General features: G+C 33.9%; 1 protein-coding gene across 1 annotated transcript in view; it reads left to right on the forward strand.

Moving 5' to 3' along the window:
- The window catches only part of LOC149921290 (atrial natriuretic peptide receptor 1-like), a 153,365-nt gene that overhangs the window by 80,808 nt on the left and 50,732 nt on the right, over nucleotides 1-21,825 (forward strand). Inside the window, exons 2-5 of the mRNA XM_090164170.1 lie at nucleotides 8,403-8,520; nucleotides 14,286-14,712; nucleotides 17,685-17,820; nucleotides 17,904-17,988. Coding sequence (XP_090020296.1) covers nucleotides 8,403-8,520; nucleotides 14,286-14,712; nucleotides 17,685-17,820; nucleotides 17,904-17,988 — 766 coding nt within the window. The remainder of the gene's footprint in view (nucleotides 1-8,402; nucleotides 8,521-14,285; nucleotides 14,713-17,684; nucleotides 17,821-17,903; nucleotides 17,989-21,825) is intronic.

The raw sequence follows: 21,825 nt of genomic DNA on the forward strand, positions 1-21,825 counted from the left end.
GTGCGCCGCAAAATCACAGTCTTTCATCAACTGCCTCGAAATTACCTTGCCTAAGCGTTATTTTTATATAGAGTCGCTTTGTTCGAGGCCGGTCGATCAACAACCTTTGGGCTTGCCGATTCGCGGAGATTAAGCCCGGTCCCAAAACAAATCAATATGAAACGCGTACTTAAGTTTACTTTGAGGCAACGAGTATACGCTCTACCCGTACATTTTTCCCAGCGAGCTTAATCTCTCAGTTCGGGAACGAACTAGGCGGAGGTCTCTTACTCATTTTCCAATGGAAGTTTCATTGATAATTGTACCTGTAGGCTCAGCTTTTTATGGTCGCCCCGCTGAGCTCGTAACAACTTTTTAAATGGTACCTTCATTATTAAAGAGATTAAGGCCTCTATGATATAACGTGTAGGATGAACGTATAGACGGTCTCCAACTTATCGATATTGTTGGTGCTTCAAACGTATTTTCTTTTAAATAACCGGATGAGATTTATTATTCGTGTAGCGAAATATTGCCCGTTTTACTATAATTATAAATAATATCACTTTTCTTAAGAAAATCATTTTGTGAACAATAACAATTTTAATTTATGAAGTTCAATGGAAAATAATCTGGTATTTCTTAAATTAGTTAATTTATTAATTTAAATTATTGTTTTTAATTGGTCTATTTTAGTTAATTTACGTGTAGTCTAGTTTGGCTCTAATTTAGTTAAAATTTAGTTCGAGTCGTTTAAGTTGTTGTATTTGGTTTTCTGACTTAAGAATTTAACTTATTTGATCAGTATAATTTATTATAATCGTCCTTAACACCGGTCCTATATCCTCAATTTCTATTTAAATTATCATCTGATGTATATATAATCTACTAATTACCGTTCTTTTAATAGCATTCTTTAATATTTCGGTACATATCATCGTCTTCTTTAATATATTTTAGTTCATAAACTTTAGCCCTGTCATATCAACTTTAGTTCCATAATAATCTCAAATCTGATAAATTATTACAAAGTAAATATTACCGGTATCATCGATATTCATCATATAATTAAATTTAAAAAATCATGATCTGAAATTATCAATTTTTGTTTAAACGGTGATCTGAAATTGTTAATTTCAGTTTGTAAAATGATCTTATTTAATCAATTTCAATTTGTAAAATGATCTTATTTAATCAATTTCAATTTGTAAAATGATCTTATTTAATCAATTTCAATTTATAAAATGATCTTATTTAATCAATTTCATTTTTTAAAATGATCTTATTTAATCAATTTCAATTTATAAAATGATCTTATTTAATCAATTTTAGTTGGTAAAATTATCTTATTTAATCGATTTCAGTTGGTAAAATTATCTTATTTAATCGATTTCAGTTTGTAAAATTTATTTAATCAATTTCACTTCACAAAATCGTCTTATTTAACTTTAACCAGGCCATATCAACTTCGATCTCAAATCTGATACTAAATTATTAGATGTCTAATATTTCCAGTATCACCTTAAGTAGGATAAGACGATTAAGTGTGACACTTCCTCTGGTTTTAATGCTAATTTCCTGATCGAACCTTGGACTGGCACTCGAACTGAGTAGCGTGTTATCGTCCTTGATAAGAGTTTATTACGCCTCGAGCATATTTAGAGCCTAGGGGGCTCTGTGTTCAACAAATCCTTGATTACGCAATAGCTCTGAAAATCAGTTCGGTGATAATTTTTCCTAAATGACATACTTATTGGTATTACGTTACTTATGGTATTACCAACATTCATACTTAGGCTAATCATCTTAAAAATCTTATATACTTCAAAACCAAATCCATAAATTAGAAACTCAACTCTGGAGGAACTTATCGAGAAGCGTTAGTGGCACAAACAGAGCAACATTTTTCGTTTGTAGATTCTGTAGAGTCGCAATTTCCCATAAGCAATTAATGATTTCTTAGAACTGGGACAGCGGATTCTAATCAGATTGAAACCCGACTCTTCCGTTTGTAGACTCTCGTGTCTAAGAAGAAGTTCGCCGAGAAAAACTAAAAATCAAATAAACGTAGCAGGCCTGGATTGAAGACTGCTTTCTGTACATCGCTCTTCGTTTTTCATTAGTTTTCAATCAAGTTGCAGTCAACTAGAAGTTCTTTTCAGAATGCAAAGGAATATTGATTTTTGTTTAAGTTGAAAGAAATCTAGAACGTTTTTTTAAGCCCAAGTATTTTAGTATTGACGGAATTTTCTCATTTTTCAGTATCTTTTAATATTAGAAAAGAATGTATATATTTCCGTTTATTCCCATTCGACCGAAATCCCATTCGACCAAATCCCATTCGACCGAAAGAATTTTAAAATGTAGCCCAATTGGCGGGGTGATTTGGTATTTTATTTATAAGGTATGTACTATCGAAGATCCATGTTTAGGTTAGGTTAGGTTAGGTTAGGTTAGGTTAGGTTAGAGTTGGTTAAGTTTACTATTTCAGTTTCGGTTCAGTTACTTTTCTTGACTAGGTGAAGATAAAAATATAATTCATGCTCATTCCAAAAGCCAATTTATATAGCTGCGTTCGGTCGAATGGGACACATAAAAACCGCATGTTTCGGCGGAATTCGGTCGAATGGGACACCTCAAAAACCGCCTTCGGTCGAATGGGACTAAAGCTATATTTCTACTTAGGGAGAATGGGCGTGTTGAGATAATTTTTATCCTTGCTCTCAATCCCCTGTACGCTCGACGAGTAACTTCCTTCCTTCTAAACAAATCGTTAGGATTGGCTCGCTTTAGATGCTTGTTTCCAAAATACTAAATACGTAGGACTTCACCCGATAAAAATTACTACCCCCCCTGTTACGTTTTCTTTGGCCCGACGTAGCTAAACTTAAGTTAAAATACAACGGACTGAAACATCGAATTCTAATTGCACTTAAATTATAACTGGGAACTGGCACGTAATTATGCGCGTAATAGATTTACTTAGGAACTTTACTCCACAATTTAAAAACATAACGCAAGTTTAATAACTAACAGCGCACCGTTACAAATTTTCAAGATACAAAAAAATTAAGAGGCGCACGATGCTTTTACCCGCACAGTGGGCTTTCAAACCAATTCTACCTTGCCTTTGTTTTCGAGGGACCGAGGAAATCTCCCAATGACTCGCTTCTTTTTCTTGGGGCTTTGTCTCCCCTTTGGTGACCTTCAGTCGCACTCTAGGGGTAAGAATGTTGCGTGTCCAAGATTACGAACAAGTTGTAGATTTTCGGATTAAATGAAATTGAAGGAAATTTGGCTTTTTTAATTTCTAGGGTGTAGCCAAACGATGCCATACGTAATCATGATCTAGGCAATTTGGCGGTTTGAGTAAAATATATTTTGTTTGACTTCTTCAAGATTTCGTGTTTTGGGGTCAATTGAAAGCGGAAGTTTGTCTGCTAAAATTCACATTTTCTATTTGGAATAACTTATAAAATAATTAATATTTTAGTATGAAATTTTGACAGTGTTGACAACTATACATTATCTAATAAAATTTTTAATTTAAATTTTTGGTAGCAGGTAGACTTTAAACTTGGGAAAAATATATTTTTCAGCAAAATCGACAACTTTTTCGAAATAAACACTTGAAATAAATTTGAAAGACACAGTCGAAAAAACGATATTGACGGAAATTGTCAATTTTCTGCAAAATATACAGGTTTATTTAAAACGTGAAGAATAATAGGACGAAAAACCATGGACAATAAATTAAGAGGACAGGTTTTCGATAGCCTTCTACAGTGCATTTGATTTCTCCCCGCGTATCAATCAGCTCGAGAGACTCCGAGGGAGTCTTGCAAGGTCGTTTGTACCATGTGATCTTAAAATTTCAAAATGTCAATCTAACGCGGTTGATATTGTTACGTAATTTATTGCGCTTTATATTTTAGTAATTTTTAATTTTATTTTTTTAATTCAATAAAAACTATCAACTGATATTTAGTATATCATATTTAATCTATAAAAACGTGAAAAAATTACCTTTTGGCGTAAAAATGTACTTCGTGTTTATCTTTTTTCTTTTTTCGAACAGTATCGTCCACTGTTAGCGATACTTGTTTTTTTTTTCAAATAACCTTGACCGACTCCCTTAGTGTGATTGATTTAAGGGGGCTAAAAACAAGGCTTTTTACCGATCCTCTAAAATCTACTATCCATGGAATAACAATGAAGCAGGCATCGCCTGTAGCACCAAATTTAAAAAAGCGAGAAAATTAAGTTAATTAAGAGCAATTCTAAAATTAGCGTGTTTTGCTAAAAATATAAATCGCTGAAAAATCATTTTATTTTATAATAGACACGGCTAGAACCAGCGCTAGAAAACGTGTAGGATTGTAGACGTATCTTCATCGTATAAAATATACATTCCTAGAAGTTATTCCTTCACATTTTGGAGGGGTGGTTCCGAAATTCAATTTATCTCTTCGTTTTTAAAGGATAACCTGAAAATTTAAAGAAAAAAATGTTGTATAGTTTTTGTAAAAACCATACCGCCTACAAGGAAATTGAGACACCCAAACTTTTTCCTCACATTATAGACATTTTCCAGTTGGCGAAATTTGGAATTAAATGCCTGTCTATTTTCCGAATACGCCCGTTTGTAATCTGAATTCTGTCAAATCGAGACCCGATATTTAAGACGTATTTATTGCAACAGAAATCGAGGAACACCGTTTCTTGGAAAAGATTGTAATCTTAGTTTCGTCTTCATGATCGTTACGAAGCATTCAATTTCGTTGTAATTGAAAAGGATCCGCTATTAATATAACTGGTCCACTTCGCAACAGGTGGCGCTGTCTTCTTGACAACGCCTGTTTCGTAATCTTTCCGACGGAGCGGACGTCTCGCCCTTACATCGTGTTTCTCAAATTAATTCCAAAATGATGAGAGCGGAAAAATCTCGAGGCGACCGTAGCGGTGGTTGCCGGTGTTTGTTTGGCGTTCATGGCCCTCGCAAAGCCCTCAGTTATGTTAATAGGAATCCTTTGTAACCGTCGTGACGATAGATGGCGTTTTTTACGCTCTCGACGTTTTGTACGCGGAGTAGCCAAGTTGTAGATAAGACCTTGACGTTACTCGGCGGTTTAAGCCGTGGTCAAGCGATGCGCTACGCCTTTTTTGACCCGTAAGTTTAGAAGTAGTAATTGACGGGTAGTAAGTCTTCTGTTTCGCCGTGTCAAATTAACAAGAATGGCGCGTTCATATTGATAACCTCGCGCCTTTGCTCACTTTGCTAATGGCTGTTGTACAAATGCGCTGTTCCAACGTCCCGAGAGCTCACGAAGTTAATATTTAGATTCTTCAGAATAGCAGTATTTTTCCAATGCCATAGTTTTTCTGTTGCGGTCCTTGTTTATGACTATTTGGACTTATGTTGTGGAATTAGATCTTTTCAAAGATTTTAAAGTTTCAGTGAAATTTTATACATTCATTACGAAAACTATGCGAATTTTCGTGGAAACAACCATGTTTTATCTAATTTGGTTTTAAAACAAACCACATTTTACTTTATTATTTCATTATATTCATAATTTCTATATTTGTTGATACGTGAATTTTGTCGCGAAGAAATGGTCGAATTGGGCTTAGAAACAGACAACTTATATTTTATTCCCCAATTTGGAGCTTCAATGTATTAAGCATAAAATGAAATCATCCATATTAAATTGGGTATATAATGACGACGGCCACTTCATTGTTATTCTCCCTTTTATTCTAGAAAATATAAATGTATAAGAAAGATATTTTCTCCATGTTTTTATTTTCTTAAAAATCGGTCTTATAAACCACAACAACGAGCGCAAGATTGTAATAGCTTCTTATTCGGAATATAAAGGTGGGGTTAAAAAAATTAGCGTACAAAAGATAGCGGCCGGCTGCGCTAACGTAAATAAACTTGTAAACTTAATAGCGTCGTCTCCTATGCTTTATTATTATTCCACCCTTTAAAACCCTTCTGATCTTATAATAGAGCTTTAGCCGGGTTTTCGCTAGGTTTACTTAATTAAAGCGGAAAATTACGCCCCAAAAAGTTTTTAAATTTTCAATTATGCAAATAATTGAGATTAAGATCTTAAATCTGGACCTAACATTGCCATAAAACTTCGTTTTCAAGTTTTTTTTAATTCAAAAATATTCGAATTTAATTAATACAGTGTAAACGCTATTTAATTTGACAAATCCAAACTCCACTTAAATATTCAAGATGCGAGTCCTTGGAACAATTTTAAATGCGCATTTTTATTTTACAAGGTGTCTGAATTTTCCTTCTAAAATTATTAAAGGAAGGAAATTAATTATTTTATTTAAATTTTACGACTTTTAAAAAAACCTTAAATTTATTAGAACATTTTTTACTGCTGTAAGTTCGACTAAACCTCCTTATACGTCATTTATAGAGCATATAAATATATAAAATTGTTATTGTTCATAGTAAATTTATAACTATTTTATATTTAAAATAAATTTAATCCTCCATATGCATTTATTATAATTTGTTCACCTTTAATTAGATTAAAATGATAACTTTAATTAAATATTACTTTACCAAATGATTGTAATAATTTTTAATTCTAGTTTTAGAATTGATATTTAATCATCGGTGTATATTTATTCTATTTTGAAATATAAACTATGATATAGATCACATAGTTGACAACTTAAGAAAACAGTTTTAACCAAAGAACTATGCTCGGTCTATTTGGCAATAAAATGTTTGTTCTAGCGTTGACAAAATTTAAACTTGCAACCTTCTTTACTTTGCTTAAAAATAAAATTTAAATAAAAACATTATTACAAATAAATTGTTACATTAAAAACTTGTTTAGAACTTGTTTAACACAGTTTAAATCGTGAGTGTTTTTAAATGGTTATTTAACACATGATTTTTAATTTTTTTGCGTTCAAATAGACGCTTCAGTAAAACATCTTCCTAGAAATTTCCAAGAAGTAATATTTGCAAAAGCCAGGACCAGAAAGTTACTGTTTATATAGTGGTTGTTGAAATAATGGAAACTTTTCATATGTACGGTATGCAACAAGTAGGTAGCTTTTTTTGATATATTAAGGCTTAGCAAACACACGACGTTCTGTTTATAGGTGTAAGGTTCCCATTATTTCAACAAGCACTATATAAACAGTAGCTTTCTGGTCCTGGCTTTTGCAAATAGTACTTCTTGGCGATTTCCAGGAAGATGTTTTATTGAAGCGCCTATTTGATGATCTAACGTTGTGTCACCACACGTTCTCCTCAGAATTAAACTATTTGTAACTAGTGGCGCGTGATTGAAAACATGACTTAAATTATTAATCTTTTTTCGGCGGCGGCGGTGGCGTGAAGGCGAAAAAATATCTCTCTCCCCTTTTGAAAATTTCAAAACAAAATTCCAAAATGTATTTGAAAACGTAGGAAAACTCAAACAATTTCGGCGGAGGTAACAAATTTTATCAGCGGCATCGACGACGCGCCCGCGCCGAAAAGTAAATGACTAAGCACCGCTGGTTCGGCGCCAGAGAAAATATCGGCGACGGCGGCGTTGGATCCGAGCCACTAACTTGTAAGCTCTATGAGGATTCAAAGCAACAGAGTTTACACTGATTATGAGGAAGGATCAGCCCCTCGTAAATTCCCCACTGTTAATCTTAATCACCGTGTCTGTCTGATCTGCGAACGCGTACGCATTTTCGGGGCAAAGTGTAATCACTGCGTTCGCAGTTTCTTAGAATTAGGGAAAAGCTTTTTCCAAAAGAGCCTTCTTTTTGTCATTGGGTGAATTATAATTTTTAATCAATTTGCGTTAGTATCGGGCAGGATTCGAACCCGAGCCCTCCTACACGACAGGTAAGCGTTCTACCACAAAACCACGGATACATGTTACGCTTCGCTGAAAATTAGAAGCTCTTCCGAGGAGATGCCAACTTGCTTAAATCAGTTTATTTGGCGTTTCAAATTATTAATTCTTCGTAAAACCAGAATATATTTATTTATCAATTCAGCGCGGGATCACATTGGTTCCCTAACGCTGACGTCTTACGACACGATTGAAGTGTACACCCGTGTCGTTTTTACCTCTCCGAGGGGACTTTGTACCCTAGGAGGGGTTATACGACAGGTGAGCGTTCTACCGCAGAACCACGGATACAGTTACGCTTCACTGAAAATTAAAAACTCTTCCGAGGAGAGGTATATTTTGGCTTGCCAACTTGTTCCTTCCCCCTCTCTTGTACCGGGGGAGGATTAGACTATGACGCTTAACATAGTCATTATCTCTAATTATAAATAAATCCATTCTTCATAGAATCTAATTGTGGAATTGCTAAGCTGACTTGATGGTTTACCTTTATTGGCATTAAATTAGTTTGTGTTTTGTGTGTTCTAGTGATTGCACTCTGTTTGAAGACTCAAGATAGCATCCGGGATTTCCTGCTGACCGCCGAGGCCATGGGCATGGTGGCCAGCGGTGAATTCGTCTTCATTACCATTGACTTAGTTAACAGGTATGTTTGGCCATTTTATTAAAACAATATAATTTATAATGCCATATTGTAACAATATAATTTATAATGCCATATTGTAACAATATAATTTATAATGCTATATTGTTACAATATAATTTATAATGCCATATTGTAACAATATAATTTATAATGCCATATTGTAACAATATAATTTATAATGCCATATTGTAACAATATAATTTATAATGCCATATTGTAACAATATAATTTATAATTCCATATTGTAACAATATAGTTTATAATTCCATATTGTAACAATATAGTTTATAATTCCATATTGTAACAATATAATTTATAATGCCATATTGTAACGATATAATTTATAATGCCATATTGTAACGATATAATTTATAATGCCATATTGTAACAATATAATTTATAATGCCATATTGTAACAATATAATTTATAATGCCATATTGTAACGATATAATTTATAATGCCATATTGTAACGATATAATTTATAATGCCATATTGTAACGATATAATTTATAATGCCATATTGTAACAATATAATTTATAATGCCATATTGTTACAATATAATTTATAATGCCATATTGTAACAATATAATTTATAATGCCATATTGTAACAATATAATTTATAATGCCATATTGTAACAATATAATTTATAATGCCATATTGTAACAATATAATTTATAATTCCATATTGTAACAATATAGTTTATAATTCCATATTGTAACAATATAATTTATAATGCCATATTGTAACGATATAATTTATAATGCCATATTGTAACGATATAATTTATAATGCCATATTGTAACAATATAATTTATAATGCCATATTGTAACGATATAATTTATAATGCCATATTGTAACGATATAATTTATAATGCCATATTGTAACGATATAATTTATAATGCCATATTGTAACGATATAATTTATAATGCCATATTGTAACGATATAATTTATAATGCCATATTGTAACGATATAATTTATAATGTCATATTGTAAAAATATAATTTATAATGTCATATTGTAAAAATATAATTTATAATGCCATATTGTAACAATATAATTTATAATGCCATATTGTAACAATATAATTTATAATGCCATATTGTAACGATATAATTTATAATGTCATATTGTAAAAATATAATTTATAATGTCATATTGTAACAATATAATTTATAATTCCATATTGTAACAATATAATTTATAATGCCATATTGTAACGATATAATTTATAATGTCATATTGTAACGATATAATTTATAATGCCATATTGTAACAATATAATTTATAATTCCATATTGTAACAATATAATTTATAATGCCATATTGTACCAATATAATTTATAATGCCATATTGTAACAATATAATTTATAATGCCATATTGTACCAATATAATTTATAATGCCATATTGTACCAATATAATTTATAATGCCATATTGTAACAATATAATTTATAATGCCATATTGTAACAATATAATTTATAATGCCATATTGTAACAATATAATTTATAACTTCTCTTGCACAGCTAAATTTATATTTTAGAAGATATTGGCATCTAGAATCCAATTTTATACTAAGAACAAGAAACTAGAACGTAATATTCTTATCCTTTTAGATTACATTGCAAGCAGTACTCTTTACTGAGCTCATAAATATTTTCGTATCATTTAATAATACTTATAAACGGTGTTTTTTTGTTCGGAAAGGCTATATTCTTTAAAAATTCTTATTTCCGGAATCTTGAAATTTTTATGGGTTGTTCTTTATGAATTATGGTGAAATTTTGACAATTTCTGAAATTATTTTCACAATTTTCGAAAAATTATTACTTCGACACTAAATGTTAGAATTTTGTCATTTAGAAAAGCCATTGAAAACTTAATATCTTTGGTTCGATAAAAAAAAAACTTCACGGAACACACGACTTTGGTAAATAAACCACAACAAGATTTCAGTTCATTCTGAAAAATATTTTGGTACACTTTATTAAAACTATTCATTCTTTTTCCTTTGAAAACTCCAGCTTTTACAAAAGCCTGTGTGTTCGTGGAAACCAAATAATCTTTAAATTGCCCAATAGCAGAGTTGAAATTCTTTTCATTTTTCAAATAAAAATCAAGCCTTTCAAGTTTTCATTTAACACGGATTTTTCTATTTCATTTTAATGAGTTTATTTTATTGATCTTCCAACAATTATTGGTTCTTTTCCAATCTAATTGTAAGATACTTTGCTTCTATTGGTTATATAAATTAAAATTAAAGTATTTCTGAATTAAATTTAATTACTATTTAATGTTTGGCTTTCTTGGTAATAGAATGGTTTTAGAAGCTATTTTTTTGCCATTTCTATACCTCCATTGATAAACATGGTGATTTAAAAAACGTTTTTCTAATTACTTGATTAAAGTCAAGTAGCTCTGAAGATTTTCAAATAGATTCTTTCGTGGAAAACGTTAAAGCATTTATTTATAAAGGTAATTTCATTAGCTACAACACTAAATATACTCGTTGTGCCATAATAGGTGAAAAATCCGACATTCGATTCCTGGTGTTAAAGCCTATTCAGATAAGTCAACATTTTTGGCCAACGATTACAAAATATATTAATTAACTGAATACAGATATTTAATATTAATGATATCATTTAGTTTTAGGTCATCAAAAGGATTTGTACAAAAATTATTTCTAGCTAAGCCTCGGTCACAAAAACCTGCTGTTCAAAACTTGTCCAACAAAGGTGTTTGTTTGACAAACACATTGTGGAAATATTTTATCCTTTCTCACGTAACAACTCGGTTTGCGACTCGTGTCGACCAACAATGTTTTTCAAACGTGTTGACTCGTATAAACAGGCCTTTATTCTCAATATTTTGCCGAAATTCTCCAACTTTAATCAGATAAAACCGCAATAAATCATACTTCAATGAACAGTTGATTTCGATCTTTGATGGAATTCCTAGTTAACTTTTTCTAATTGTTCCGAGTGGAAATATGAAGTTCCCTTAACGGTGGATAAAATAAACGCTTCTGATCATTGTCCAGCATTTTTCCCCGATCTAACGAAGCTGTGTCATTTCGTGTGCAATTATTGAATTTCCCGTTCAAAGAAGTAACACTAGAAATGATCAAACGTGCATTCTTTCACTATATCCCGTAACGTGGTAAAACCTTTTTCAGCTGATGAAGGAATATATTACAAAATGCTATCATATATTCAACGAAACCATCTCGTATTTTCTACCAAATTGTTAAACTATGTATATGTAATTTAAACAGAATTCATACTAATTTGTAAAAGAGGTATCTTTCCTTGGTAATTAAATGAAAATGTTATCTTTGATAATAAAGATTAAAAAACTCTTCAGAAGGAACTGAAGTTTATTTTAGCTTGCCTTACTTGATTTCTGTGATATTTGTTTTTCGAAAATTGTGAAAACAGTTTAGCAATCGAAAATTTGCACTCAATCTTAATAATTTATTCTAACGATTGTTGTTTATTCCGCTATTAAAAATCACCCTTTATAAAGCATTTACATATTTGGAACAAAGAAACTAAATGAAATATTTTTGCGTGTAATATTACAGTTACTTCGTAAGTTGAGTGCATTTGCTACTGATAATATATACAAGTCTATTCAACATAGAAACTAAGGCTGCGTTCAGTATAGCAGTCATCGCGTAAAATCCAGTTTCAAAAAATAAATTGATGAACTACGAAGCGTATGAAGTTACTGTACGATTTGTTTGAAAGTTCCGTTTTTTAAAGTAGTGTTGCCAGTTAAACCAAATAAAAAAGGTTTATATTAAGTAAATAATGAACTTGCCTCTTTCTTCGGAAAAACTGATTACCCCAGCCAATGAGCAGCCGTTGAGCAGCATGACGTCAAACGGAAAAGCTTTCAGTGTCAGCTACTACTAATCGATGGATTTGGGTCCGTATGCGCAGTTCCCATTTCCGTGGCTCCCATTTTCGCAGTTTCCTTTTGCGCACTTTCTTTTTGGTGCTTTTCCTATTTGGGCAGTGGTCATTTGCGCAGTTCCTCAATAGCGCAGTTTACCATTTGCGCAAATTTTCCCATTTCCGCCGTTATTCGTTTCCGCAGTTTTTTCATTTGCGCAGATAATCTTAAGTACCATAAGCTATGTATTGGTGCCACCCCAACCTCGTTCTTGCTATCATGATAGGCCTTTTATATCGCGACCTAGAGGGCAGGACCTAGCCATAACGAACCAAGTGTTGTCCAACTTAATATCAACCCAACCACATCACGTATCGTAGCCAAGTAAAAAGTCCGGACCTTTAAAGGGTGTAAAAAATAAATCGAACAATCGTCTGCTTTCTAACGTGACTAGCACCAATTATTCCTAGTTTTTGTTAAATCTGGTGGCAGAAATGTGAAATTCGTTGATCCCCATAAAGTTTGAAGTACCTTTAAAGCGCAACCATATATTTTCCCAATGCCTCCCATCTAACTTGATGTCGAAAAAGTGGATATTCATATGACCAATACCGGGGTTGCCTATCATATATAACCATACGAAAAGGAAAAGTGAACGTAAAAATCAAAGTAAAAGAAATCATTTATGATCCAAAATAATTCTTGCACCCTGAGAAATACGAAATTCCCATTTAAGAAACCGCTCATTTTTAACCCTGGTCCACCTTAGATTTCTGAAATTTTCACTTGAATCTTAGCTTAACTTCTCCAAAATACAGCCGAAATAGGTTTAAATAACTCCATTTATTCCTTCGAACCGAGAAACTTATTCACAACTAAACAGATACTAAATTTTAATCTTAGCCGAAAAACTGATATATACAGTTCGACTAAACGTATATACCCTAGAGAATAGTTCAACGAACCATATTTAACCGTAGAAAAACATTAAAATTATTGGTATTTACAACACGACCGAACATAAAACATACACTAGCAGGGATCCCAGAGGTCCTATAATTCCTATAAAATCCTATATTTTCACAAATGCCCTATAACATCCTATATTTTCACAAATGTCCTATAACATCCTATATTTTCACAAATGTCCTATAACATCCTATATTTTCACAAATGTCCTATAACATCCTATATTTTCACAAATGTCCTATAACATCCTATATTTTTAACAAAATCCCCCAAAAGTCCTATAAAATCCTATAATTTTGTAAAAATAGTCCTATAAAGTCCTATATTTTTAGAAATATAATCCTATTTTTCCTATAAAAAAATGAAGATTTGAGTGGGGGCCCTGCACTAGCAGTTCAGCTGGATGCTATACTAAGTTATGACAAAAAAAAAACAACACGAAATACCTTTTTCCAAGGAAAAACCCTTGATATATATTATTTAAGTCATGAGGAGCCGCGAAAATGGGAAACTGCGCAAGTGAAACTCACGTAATTGCATAAGCGCTAATGGGAATAGCGCAATTGAGAACTGCGCAATTGGACCATTACCAATCGATGTTATCGCTGAGAGATACTGCATGTACCCTAAAATAAAATAATAATAATCTAGGCTAATACCCAAGGCTAGATACTCAAGTCATCTAGCGACTTTTAATGCCTTTAATGTAGATGGTAGGGCTATTCCGCGAAGAAGGGTAGTCGCAAGCCCTTCAAGTCACGCGAGCCAACAGCTTATATTTACTATTACCGTTAACCGAGCTATTTATTATTTGTACTGATTAAACAATTTATAATGATTTCCAGAAGTGATAAAATGTGTAAGAAAGGTCTTCGATTTATTTAGTCAGATGGGAGATGTCCCGTTGTGGTACCGCAGCGAAGACACTCAGCGAGAGAACGAGCGCGCCAAGAGGGCCTTCGAGGCCCTGTTGATGATCCGCGCCATGATCCCGCAGACCAAGGAGTACAGGCAATTCGAGACGGCCATCACGGACCAGGCCAAGAAGGACAATCTGACGGAGAACGAAAACGGACTGTCCTTCGTCAACATATTCGTCACCGCGTTCGCCGAGGCGGTCCTGCTGTACGTCACGGCCTTGGACGAGGTCATCCTGGAAGGCGGGGACCCGAAGAATGGCACTCTGCTCACGGAGCGCATGTGGAATCGAACCATTCGCGGAATCACCGGCAACGTCAGTTTGGACGACAATGGCGATCGACACGTGGACTATTCCGTACTAGATTTGGATCCGCGCACGGGGAAATTTCAAGTAAAGTTTCGTTGCTAATTGTGGAATTTAATAAAAACATACCAAGAACTCTTAAACGCGACTGAGATGGCTAGCGTATCTTTGTTAGTGCTTCCAACTGATGTCAGATCATGGACCAAGAATCTAAGGGTACTCACTGTTCCCGATATTTTGACACGGTAGGCGTGGCCTAAATCGAAAGGCCTCAAGAATTCTGTTCAACTATCACTACGAGAGGTTTAGTCGGGGCTTAGGTGACAGTACGTGCGAGAAAGTTAGGTTAGGCCATAAGTTTGTCACTTCGGGGAATATTTTACTAAAAGCTAGTAACGGAATGACGTCATCACAAGAACAAAATCTCCCCCTAGCGAAGAGCTTTCAAAGGCTACGTGTTACGCGTTAGCAAGCGGACGCAAAATGGCTCTTGATAAAACTTTTGCATAAGAAGAATTGGAAGTGTCACACTTATTTAACAATACACTTATCGGTTAGTCTTAGCTCGTTAAATTTTTAAGTTTAGAAATGAAATGGATTCCACTGAATTTGATAATTAAAAACCTCGGCCATGAGGTTCACTGGCTATTGTTACTTCACACAATGGTTATTTATCATTACTTAAACTTTTAAATAACCAATTTCAAAATTAAAAGGTCTAAAACTTACTAAGCCTAATAATTAACCCGGTAACAAATGCGCCATTTTGTCAAAATTGAACGAGAGAGCTCCAGATTTTCTACGAAACTAAGTCGGAAATCGACTTCAACGACGCCAAGTTGGGTCACATTGAATTAAAATTACCCGTGATTTAAATTGCTATTCCCAGTCCCTTTAGATTCTTGGTTCATGTTCAGATATCATATTATCTGTATTTACGCTCAGATATTATCAGTTCAACTTATCTGAATAAAAATGTAAAGCAGATAGTTTAACAATAATTAAATCGGAATCAATGGTAAGCAGATATCATGCCTCAGTACCGATTTTTATAACTTTATTTTGATTTGTTTTCCACAAGATTTTATTACTGTACTAAACGTATAAGTCAGATGAAATGAATAATTGCCGATCAGTTCAGGTTGGTTATTTGGAATCCGAATACATACATGGTGTTTCAAAAGGTTATGCAAAACCACGCAGCAGGGATATGCGAACATTGAGGTTTGGGTTCGTGTGATAGGTAAAAAAGGACTTTGTAAACAAATCGAGGTAACCAGCGTAAAAGGGTAACTTAAACAGTATTTAAAGGCCCTGCGCTTGTTGCAGCATTCTTCCAGGGGCTAGTATGCCACATTTAACTCTTATTGGGGTCAGCGATGACCCGATTTGCAGAGCTTGTCTAGCTGAGGAGGAAACTGCCTCACATGTACTCTGTAGCTGCGATTACTATGCAGCCCAGAGGTTTGAGAATTTGGGTGTGCACCGGTTGGAGACGTATGACGTCTCGAACATCACGGCCGGGCAGAATTTAAGCTTTATGTCAGCAATAGGACTTAATTAAGTCATCCAGTTTGGGGATGCACAATGGACCTTAGGTCGAAGTGCTTGGCTTGCCACCCCACTCAATAATAATAATAATAATAATGCCACACTTTGTAGCTCTCTGGCGCTCTTTTCACTCATCGTAGGAAAATAGGGATAAAACAGGCTTACTTTTCAACTCACCCCCTACAACTTCTTAAAATTTTTGCAGAACCTTTTGAAACACCCTGTATAAGAGCCTATAAAGTATAAAATGGAAATATAAGACACTATAAAGGAAAAAAGAGTTTTAAAAGTCTAACATAACCTTTTAAAACACCCTGCATACAATATGAGATCAGATTTATTGTTGAGGGGAATGTTAAACCTGATATGACTCTCTGATTATATTCAGCTATCTGAGAATTATGAATAACCTGATCAGTTAGTCGTTCGAAGCATTATTCTTTGACTTTTTATGAATACTGTAGAGGTCCCGGCTATACCGAAAGTCTTAGTTATCTTATTTTTATTTTGCTCCAAATTTGATGTAGAAATTGTTTGATATCTTGATTTAATTATTTTGTAATTAAAATTAAATTGCTTCGTGTACCATTATGACTGCAATCGGTTTATAAGTAGGTAGTTATTGGACTTAAGCTATCGTCTGACCGTGGCTATAGACATGTAGTTAACTGGACTATAATGAGTAGTTTGACTTACCCTACAATCAGTGATGTCAAGTCGAGGGAAATTTCCCAGACCTAGGGAAATTTTAACCTCTAAAAATACGAAAAACGAAATCAGACCAAAAATTTGCGAAATCTACGGAAATTCGACGTAGGGTGATTTTAAAGTGAGGCTACTAACCTAATTAATCGCAATATTTAAATTAATTGATTTATTTTGAAGAAAATATTAATAGAGCTAAAAAGCGAAATGTTTTCGATTGACCGAGCACCCCTGCAGTTTTGCTTTCAACATTTTAGTCTTATTTTCGACGACTCGTCTGCTACAAGAGTCTCAAGAGTGAGATTCGGGTTATTAACGGAGTGGTGGGAATTGATTATTCCCGGAGCGGCGGCGTAATTTTTATTTATCATTGTGGTAAGTTAGACCTAACGTCTGAATACGATGTTGTTTTAATCAGTTATAAATTATAACTGGTTAAACCATGCATTATATTTTATAATTAAGCAATAAAACTAATTCATTAATTTGAACTGGGGGCGTATAGTTTAACATTGGTATTCAATATCACTTTCTGGAGGCCAATAGAGAAAATTTGTAACCAAGTGTTATAGTTCTTCGAGTTTGGAAAAACAAGCGAAAATTTGGGTTAAAAAGGGAAATTTAAGAACTCTGTGAGGGAAATTTCATTTTGGTGACTTGGCATCACTGGCTACAATGTTCAAGAAACTTCCTTAGTCTCCTCGTGCAACCAAGACAAATCTATTTTTTGGTTGTTGTTGGTAGGGTTTTGTTCACTTTTTAGTAGTAAAGTATGCTCATCTCTAACTATGCCTTTGGATTAGGTAGTTGCCAACTTTTACGGAGCGAGTAGCGAGTTTATATTTGTGAAGAACAAGAGCGTTCATTGGCCCGGAGGAAGGACGTCACCGCCACCGGATGTTCCGCCTTGCGGCTTCGACGGCTCGCTTTGCGTACAAGGTTCGACTTAATATCCAATCTTTTCATATTATAATTTAGTATTCTACCTTTAAGCGTTACTTTGCTTGTATATAAAATTTCAGAATCATTCCCACACTGGACTGTGGTCAGCATTGCATTTTCATTGGTTATCTTCATAATGGGATTCGTATCTTTCTTCGCATACAGGTCAGAATTTTTCACTCTAAAATTAGGCATATCGGTTACAAGACATTATTTCCTATTCAATAAATAGCCCACAAGGGCATCCTACCGAGTTGCTCCAGCCTTGTTGCCCAACATGGTCGGTCAACCTTGTTGCTCCAGCCTGGTTGCCCAACATGGTCGGTTAACCTAGTTGCTCCAGCCTGGTTGCCCAACACGGTCGGTTAACCTAGTTGCTCCCACCTGGTTGCCCAACACGGTCGGTTAACCTAGTTGCTCCCACCTGGTTGCCCAACACGGTTGGTTATCAGAGTGGCTTCAGCCCAACCACGTCGGCCAACCGAGTTCTTCCAACCTGGTTGCCCAACACAATTTGCTACCTCGAAATAGAGATAAAAAATTCAGAATTTGTTGGGGCTCGTTAATTCTTTCTATGAGCACTAATTACTGAACGCATTCTCTTAATCCCTTTCTAGAAAACAGGCACGGATAACGTGTAGGGATAATTCCGTGCAGAATTTAAACCTATTCACACGAGCTAACATTTTTCCAAAACACTGTTGGCCAACACGAGTTTCTCCGTGTGAATGAAGAAACTATTTCCACAAGCAATTTGCTTGGCCAAGTTTTGTAGAATGACCGGTTTTTCTGGGCAAAGTTCAGCTCCGAATATTTTAATCGTACAGTTTTCGAACATACTCTTTCGATTACCCAAAACTAAAGGATAATATTAATATTAAATACTTTTATTAATTTAAATTGAAGTTGTATAATAGTGGTTTTGTAAGAATGAAAAGTAGTTTTCTTCGCCGGTTCAAAGTCTACTGGATCGGTTGAGAAATTACAGGTAGCAAAACACGTGATTCTATATAGCCCCAACCTCAAAATTCAAATGATTGTGGCCTTCTAGTGCACGAAATCTTAAAAACTTATCGTACAACTTGTTAACTAAACACATCGTGTTTTAGGAATTGAGTTGTCCAAAATTGTTGTCTAATCTGAATAGGCTTCGAACTGAGTACAGAACTTCTTTTCACCAACAAAGTTTGGAATATTTATCCATAATTAAAAAGTTTAATTAATTAGAAACAGAGTTCAGAACATGTGTAAATTGGGTAAATATATTTAAATGGGGTAAATTTGGGTTTGTATACGTAAATTAGGTAATTCTGGGTAAATTTCTTGATATATGGGTCACTTTCCGTAGATAAAATCAGGTTTTAATTAAGTTGTCCAAAACATTTTCTGTGACCATGGCAAAACGAAAGGCCATTCTTGTCCACCCTTTTTGGAGATATTCAAGTTACAGGAAGGTTTACTGACCACCTGAGTTTAAACGAAATCGGAGATAAACACCTTGGGTAGTATCCCTGTGAGTATAAAACTTGCTTTCACCAACATAGTTTGGCAAAAAGTGTTGGCTACCCCGAATAGGCTTCGAACTGAGTACAAAACTTGCTTTCACCAACAAAGTCTTGCAAAAATGTTAGCTACTCTATCTGAATAGGCTTCAAACTGAGTACAAAACATGTTTTCGCCAACAAAGTGTGGCAAAAATGTTAGCTACTCGGAATAGGCTTCAAACTGACTACAAAACTTGCTGTCACCAACAAAGTCTTACAAAAATGTTGGTTACTCCGAATAGGCGTTAAGGGTAGTCTATACACTTACTATAAAGACATTTTGGATCAGAAAGGGCATTTTTAACAAGAATGACAAGTATTTTCTTCTTCGTTGAACGTGCTACATCACAGAGAAATGACTCTTGCGTAACAAGTCCCTTAAGTATTCTTCCAAGTAGTTTTAACCTCAAGAGTACCGCTTGCATAGAGAGTTAATTTGAACAAGGGTGCCGAAGTTTGGGCGAGCTCATTATTTAATAAGATCTCTGAAGATTACGGCGAGCCAAGCGGCGCGGTTACCCAAGTCCAACTTTTCCCTGTGAAGACAGGAGGCAGGCTTCCGTTAATAACGCGACAAATCTCACACAGATGGAGCCGCGAACAGGTATGCCGCCCCTCATTTCGTCTCGCGTCTCTTATAACATATTCTCTTCGGACGTTTTCTAATTAAGCCTTCGTTGGGAATCAACTTTTGGTTTATAACTCGGGAGTGGAATTTAGATTTTTAAGCCTAGGCCCCTCTTCTTGTCAGCGCGAAGATGCTCGAATTGTGTCGGCTGAATCTGTAGAGCGTTTTAGGTTTTCTTTAGTTCGGGAGTGCCCAATTTTATATTTTAAAGGATCTTCGTTTTGTAGGTCAAGATGACCATTTGCAAGGTCGAGATCAACGTTTTATGGTTTCCAATTGCTAATTGTCTGTAAATTGTTCAAACAGACAGGGAAAAACCTAGAAATTGCTTAATTAATTTATTTATTTTCCATGTTCATTATCAATTGTCATTTGTTGAATTTCTAATTTCATTTCACGAATAGAACAATTGAAAAATATTAATTTATGAATAATATTAAAATTATATTGAGCTAAAAATGGAAAAAATATTCGTATGTATCAAAAAAATATAATCATGTTATATATTTAACAATCCTTTGCATTGTGTAAAGTAGATTGTGGTGCCAAAGGTAGCTTTGGTATATTTCAAACTAGGGAATATAACGCTAGCAGGGAAGGTCGAGCTTCCGTCATACTCACAAATCGTTCGATAATGCTAATCGACATACTTATTGATGTTATGCTATAGTGGTGTTAATTTTCCGGAAAAGTAAAATGAGGAAAAATTTACGGAAACTTTTCTGCAAATCCGAAAAATAAAAATTGAAACATAAATTACTTTTTAAAGTGTTTTTAATGTTTTTAACTTTTTATTGATATAAAATGTCTAATATCAGTAAACATACCACAAAACAATAATAGTGTTACATTGTTAATCAGTTTAAACTAGTCTAGAAGTTTCGTTTTACTTTTAGATTCGAAAATATTAGGTGAAAATTCTGCTTTATTTAAATTTGTAAACAATATATTAAACTAATCATGAAATGAAAACCTTTTTATTTTTTTTCGGAAAAATACGAAAAATTTTCCGACTTACAACACTATGTTACTTATGATATTATTCATATGTTAATGTATGTAATTCTATCATACGTAATTGACGACTTTTAAAATTCATTTTGAGCGTGAAAATACCTCTACATGTTATGGTCAAAAAAGCACGCAAAGAAGGCTGTGTGCCCAAGACATGTACCTGTAGTGTCGCGCGCTAAAACGTCATTTCAAAATCCGTCAATAGTGACCTAATAGATATAAAACTTTCGTAGTTGAAATGGCATTTATAAAACCCCATCGGTATTATATTTACTAATTGTTTACATTTGTTAAGTGCTTAAAACCACTCAATCGGCGAAATGTTTTGTCATCGTAGTAGGCATAGTATGAGTTAACATATTTAACTGACATTTTAATGTAAGTATCCAAAATATGGGAAGTGAAAATTTAAGTTATATAAAAATCTGAACATTTTTAAAGTTGTCTGTGAATTTAACGATCAGGCGCCTCCTAAAATACCGTAGCAACCAATACAGGGTCTTTTAAATTGATCGATCCAAGCGTTTTTCTCAAAAACAAAGTGATGGAAAATTGTGAAATTTTCAGGGTATATACATCGCATAGTAATAGACGCATTTTTGTGCGTTTTAGAAAATTTATTTTTTCACCGGTAGGTTGCAGACAAAAAGTGTCAAAGAGAAAGTTGAAGAGCATATTGAACAAATTAAGAATACAATAGCTCTTTCTATATAATAATATACTCATACATTTTTTGGAGCGCGCGCTTCCTAATATTTCCGTGTAGAGGGTCTCGTGCGTTTTCGCGCTAGCCCAACAAAAACAAAAATATGCGCG

This window comes from Leiobunum rupestre, chromosome 11 (genome assembly GCF_980474605.1).
Source record: "Leiobunum rupestre chromosome 11, qqLeiRupe1.1.hap1, whole genome shotgun sequence".
Taxonomy (NCBI): Eukaryota; Metazoa; Arthropoda; class Arachnida; order Opiliones; family Sclerosomatidae; genus Leiobunum; species Leiobunum rupestre.